Source organism: Monopterus albus, unplaced genomic scaffold (genome assembly GCF_001952655.1).
Source record: "Monopterus albus unplaced genomic scaffold, M_albus_1.0 scaffold9.1, whole genome shotgun sequence".
NCBI classification, from domain to species: Eukaryota; Metazoa; Chordata; class Actinopteri; order Synbranchiformes; family Synbranchidae; genus Monopterus; species Monopterus albus.
In genome coordinates this window covers 3,007,274-3,013,035 of record NW_018127889.1, presented here as the reverse complement: position 1 = coordinate 3,013,035, position 5,762 = coordinate 3,007,274, and the positions used below count along the sequence as shown (strand labels likewise).

The 5,762-nt window shown below is 39.8% G+C and overlaps 1 protein-coding gene across 1 annotated transcript; it reads left to right on the top strand.

The window, feature by feature from the left end:
• Window positions 1-29: 29 nt before the first annotated feature.
• On the top strand, window positions 30-5,565 carry prkg3 (protein kinase cGMP-dependent 3). The gene is made up of 17 exons (XM_020587937.1): window positions 30-41; window positions 240-406; window positions 545-658; window positions 1,161-1,266; window positions 1,530-1,593; window positions 1,847-1,924; window positions 2,047-2,135; window positions 2,468-2,533; window positions 2,690-2,737; window positions 2,882-2,923; window positions 3,057-3,168; window positions 3,594-3,730; window positions 3,832-3,921; window positions 4,244-4,385; window positions 4,561-4,724; window positions 5,075-5,191; window positions 5,499-5,565. The coding sequence occupies exons 2-17, from the start codon at window positions 313-315 to the stop codon at window positions 5,563-5,565; spliced, it is 1,530 nt and encodes a 509-aa protein (XP_020443593.1). The 5' UTR covers window positions 30-41; window positions 240-312.
• The last annotated feature ends 197 nt before the right edge of the window (window positions 5,566-5,762 follow it).

Genomic DNA, 5,762 nt, shown 5'->3' with positions numbered 1-5,762 from the left:
ACCTTGGAGATTACACGCACCAGGGTCAGGAAAAGTGTCAGGTTGGTAACAGTACTGCTGACAAGAGACTATTCCAGTTTGTTTGTTTATTTTTGGCTATGTCATTATAGCAAAGCCAATCTAACTGCCTCTCCAGCACCATATGTCAAACATCTGTATAATCTGTTTACCTGTTGCATGGGAGCTCCCCAGAATTTCACTGAACATTCATGATGACTCCTCTGACCTTCCATCATCAGCGAGACGGGTTTGATCATCAAAGCCATCCAAAAGAATGACTTCCTGAGCCGTCTTGATGATGAGCAAATAGCCATGATGGTGGATCTCTTAGTGGCATCAAACTTAAAACCAGGAGATGAAGTCATTAAAGAGGGCACTGAAGGAGACAGCATGTACATAGTTGCAGGTGGGGACACACTTGATGTAAAAACTGATGTTTTAAATTCTGTTCTGAATTCTAAACCTCTCCCTTATATAGTAAATAATAGTTAAAAAACTGTACACACTTCTATGCGCAGCAATCTTGTTTCTTTCCAACTTTTAGCTGGTGAGCTCCTTGTCACCCAGGCAGGCCGCGAGCTGAGAACTCTCGCCAGTGGCGATGTGTTTGGGGAGTTGGCCATCCTGTACAACTGCAAACGGACAGCAACAGTCAGAGGTGAAGCCCCTGTAATGCAGATCCAATGTTGGCACGGTTTCCCTTTTGTTTACCACAGCTTACTGTACCTCTATAGGTCCTGACAGCATGTACAGTGTGATTTATGTGATGCATATTATGGCATATAATTTGTGTGTAGTGCAGTGGTGATTACAGGACCTATAAGCAGGGTCACACTATAATTTAACCACTTACACACAAACAGGAGTGGCCATATCTTTTTGGGGCCCCTAAGTACAAATGCTATTTGGGGCCCCTAGTTTGTCTCATTGTGTGTTCTAGCAAAAGTAACAGCACTCACTGAGTACTTTAAGCTAAAATATGAGTAACTGTAGGTGAGTATTTTATTTGTGAAAGCAATGAGCTACTTCATAAGTAAAGCTGCTCACAAGCAAGTTGCTTGTTTCTGTGAATCATTTCAGTCCGGACTCTTTGCTAATGATTATAAACTGGAGTTAACTGCTAAAACTTCAGCTCTTCATCTCTTGTACTCGTGTTGCAGCAAAGACAGAGGTACGTCTGTGGTGCATGGAGCGACAGACCTATAGAACCATCATAACCAACAAGTCTAAAAAGAAACGAGAGCAGCTCATGGGCTTCCTGAAGACGTGAGTTTACAGACTGAGCTACAGTAAAGAACAGGAGCTCTTCATCTTAAATAATATATAATAATATTAGCATGATTTGCAAAGGTTTAATGGGATTGTCCCCCTAATATGGATTTATTCTTATTCCTTGGTTTCCTTGATTTAATGTTTTCCTTGTGTCTTATTTCCTTTTGTCAAACTGCTGTAACTGTACTGGCATTTTTTTTTTTTTGCATGAATAGAGCATATAACCCCTTATTATGTTGAACTCTGCTGCTGCACAGGTCTCGTACTCTGAAGGACCTGAATGATGTCCAGTTGTCCAAGATTATTGACTCCATGGAGGAGGTGTGTATTTAGATGTCACACTGAACTAATGTTAGCAAAAACTAAATGCTTGTAAAAACACATCTAAATTACAGCTTGGGTTGTTGTTTTATTCTTTGGTTAGAAGCAATAAAACCCATAAAACAGACTAGAACCTGATGTAGCTGTCCAATCCTAAGGCTTGTTTGGAAACTCACTGTATTTTCCAGGCACACATATGACAACTTTGTGTAATTATGCATTATTATTGTGTCATTTGTCTCGTCTTTTTCAGGTGAAGTACCAGGACAAAGATGTTATCGTTCAAGAAGGAACTGAAGGAAACACGTTCTACATCATCCTCAAAGGAGAGGTAATACAGTGTTACACTGTGTGCACAAACTCATATTTAAATGTGATGCTGTACCAGCTGTACGCTTATATACAGTATATGTACTTCTCTCTTCTTACCTCTCGTGTGTGTTTCCTCCTCAGGTCCTGGTCACTAAGAATGTCAATGGGCATCAGAAGCAGATTCGCAGGATGGTAAAAGGGGAGCATTTCGGGGAACAGGCCCTTATACGGTAACCATGGCAACACAACATATGCCTAAGGACATTTGTGAGAGCTTTGTGCAACATCCACTACTCTGTGTACATCTTTGTGTGCTATCATTTTTGACATTTTGGTTGGAAAAGCTGCCAATTATTTTCTAATCGTGAGCATTTGCTGTTACTTTAGAAGTTTAAATCACTCATGTAAATATTGCAGAGCCCTGAAAGTTCAGCTAAATTACTAGTGTAAGTGCTGCAAATCAACCATTTTGGAAAAAAAAACAACATGCAAATATGGTAATGTACTGTATGTATGTGCTCTACAGTAGAATAAAAGATGTGCCATATTTATCTTTTTGCAGCGAGGTCTTGAGAACTGCCACCTGCACAGCTGATGGCCCTGTTACCTGCTTCTCTATTGACAAGGAGTGAGTCTGACTCTACATTACATTTTGAGTGTAAATGACATGTTTGCTCAGGCTGTGCTGTGACAACTGTTGTTCATCCAGAGTATTTGTTACCGTGTTTGCTTTCTGTTGTCTACTGACCATCGCGCTGGTTGACTAACAATGCCTCTTCTTCAGGGTTTTTGAAGAAACAATTCCCATAGAACAACTGGAGCTTTTTGATGAGTATGTACTGTAAAACACTTTTCAAGTGATTGCTTCTACCCTTCCTCTCCATCTTGTCAGAATAGTGTGATGTGTATATAGAAACAGACTGTTCCAATCAGTTTCCTCCTCAGATCCTGACTGTTATTTGTTTTCTACTCCCAGTTCCAAAGTGGTGCAGGAGGCACAAGCTCTGGAAAAGCAGAGGTGATTGGCTGTGGCAGATGAGAAGACTTTTAAGGATGCAGGAGACAAGATACAACACAATCATGTGAATCACACAAATCAGTTCCTTGAAGTGCAATAGCTCAACATTCATTAAACATTCTCTCATTCTCAGTCCCAGCTCCAGTCTGAGGTTTCAGGATCTGGTTCCTGTGCTCTACCAGGAGGGTCGCTTTCATGGAGATCCTGTCACGCTAGGAGTTGGAGGGTTTGGCCGTGTTGAACTGGTGAGTGTATTTCTCTGTTTGTCTATTTCTATTTCAGTATTGACTGGAATGTTATTCATTAGTTCTCTTATCCAAAACCGTACTGGAGCTGCTTTTCTGGCAAAAATATATTAGACTGAAGCACAATATAAGAAATTCAAGAGGTAAGACAGGAGCTAGCTGAAACTAAGGGACTGTACACCAATTACCGGGGTGGGGAGGAAGTCTAATACTTCACTGAAGCCTGGCCCTTCCATTTTCATTTTCTTTGGACCCTGCCACTCACTTGAAAAAAACTGCAAGCCCCCACTCTTGAACTTCACAGACAAATTAAAACACCTTCAATACAAGACTGATAAACTGTACCTAAAATAGTGTTCCAGATATTAAAAGATAATACTGTAATACTGTATTGCTTTATTTTGTTATATATCTTATTTTTTAAGATGACCACACTGACCCATGGGAAATATTACGCCATGAAGAGAGTGAGCAAGAAGCTCATTGTTGCCAAAAGACAGGAGGAGCATATACTGTTTGAGAAGAAGATCCTTAAAGTCATCCAGTGTGACTTCATCATCAGGTATCTATGATCCCAGTCATACTAACTTTAATTATTTTGTTATAAAAATCTGATTAAATAACAGACAACTTGACAATGATTTCCACCCTGTCTCTTTCTAGACTTCATGCTACTTTTAAAGACACAAGATACATCTACATGGTGATGGAGTTCTGTAGTGGTGGGGAGATCTGGACCAAACTCAAAGAAGTGTGAGAAAACAGACAAAAAGGCAGTTTTAAATGGTCACGGTTGTAAATCTGAGACAGTGTTATTGATTGGTAAGAAATTTAAATTATTGATGAAATACACTCAACAGTAGCTGTTACAGAGAAATATGTAGTTACCCACAACAATCTGTAGCCATGGCAATAAGGTGAACTTCATTTCCCAAGGGATGTTACCATGGCAGATGAGATGAACAGCAATAGATGGTGGTAGAATGTAATAATCATATGGAAGCAAATTAAAATGAGCAGAGCAAGTTAGGTGCTGAAAACTATAGTTCAACCTCAGTGTCTCTGTGACTGCCAGGGGCCGTTTTGAGGAGCCCATTGCTGTGTTCTGCACTGCCTGTGTGGTGGAGGCCTTCGCCTACCTCCACAAGAATAGCATCATGTACAGAGACCTGAAGCCCGAGAACCTGTTGATGGATGTAAAGGGCTACGTCAAACTGGTGAGTCCTTATCTGTGCAGAACTGTGTGTTTGTTTATTTCTACACTCTTTAAAGCTCTAAGTACCAATTGTATATTGCAGAAATGCAGCTGAATGTGAAAATGTGAGCAGAGTTTGCATTCTCAGAGGTAGTGTATGAGCTGCTTATGTTTTGTGTGTGTGTGTGTGTGTGCAGGTGGATTTTGGATTTGCCAAGGAGTTGGTGCGTGGGGAAAAGACCTACTCATTTGTCGGTACTCCTGAGTACATAGCCCCAGAGATCATTAAGAATCAAGGACACGACTATGCAGTTGACTTTTGGTCCCTTGGCGTCCTGATCTTTGAGCTACTGGTGGGAAGGTAACACTAATACGTTATACTGAACGAACCATACTATTGTTATTTATTAAGCCAAAAAAAAAAAAGAGAGAAAAAAACCTTGTAAACGTGGAGTCATATAAATATGGCAGTGAGAATAAATGCTAAATGAGCAGAGCTACAATGTCAACCGGTAGGTGGCAGCAGGGAGCAGTAAGGCTGATGTATAGCAGTGAAAAACATTTTTATCATTTATAACCTTCATAATTCACTGTCTCCAATCACATGGTTCAGGTTACCTATTAGACTTTGGATTTCCTTTTAATTTTGTAGGGGATAAATAACAAAAGATTATATAACAATAAATTAATTTTCTCTTTTCTTTTTCTCAGCCCTCCCTTTTCAAGCTCAGAGCCTCAGAAGATTTATTCCAAAATTTTGGATGGGGTGCCAAAATATCCACCTTATTTGAGTGAGGCAGCCAAGTCCATCATCAGTAAGCTGTGCAGGTGAGAAGAATACAACCAACTGATTACGGTTTTATACAATGGTCATGCTGTAGCGCACATTCAGCATAAACTCAGAGTCTTGGCTGAATAATCTCATAAAACAAAACAGGACTGTGTAATATGTATGTGAAATCTACATAGAGGCTTGGGCTTTTCATGCAGTTATTCCAGTGTGTTGCATGAATTATGTATGGAATATTGTTATGGTTTATGAATACAAAAATATCTGGAAAAGAGAGGTCCTGTAAAAATGATACCGTATGCAAACGCTCTCTGTCTGAATGATGTCGTGTGTTTTTGTTTGCAGACCTCGGCCGGGTCAGAGGTTAGGAAACACCAAGAATGGAATCAAAGATGTCCGGCATCACAGGTAGCCATGGCAACAATTCATATAAATAAATGTTAAAATGTCAAATATATAACATACCACACAGTGATCGGATAAAACCTTTGCTTATGGCTGTTTTTCCTTGTCTTTCTTCCTGCACTTTTCAACTGTGGCTGAATAATTTCAGTCCTTTCTTTTTTCTCATTCTTTTTGTATTTGACTAATTTCCCTTATCTTTTCCCT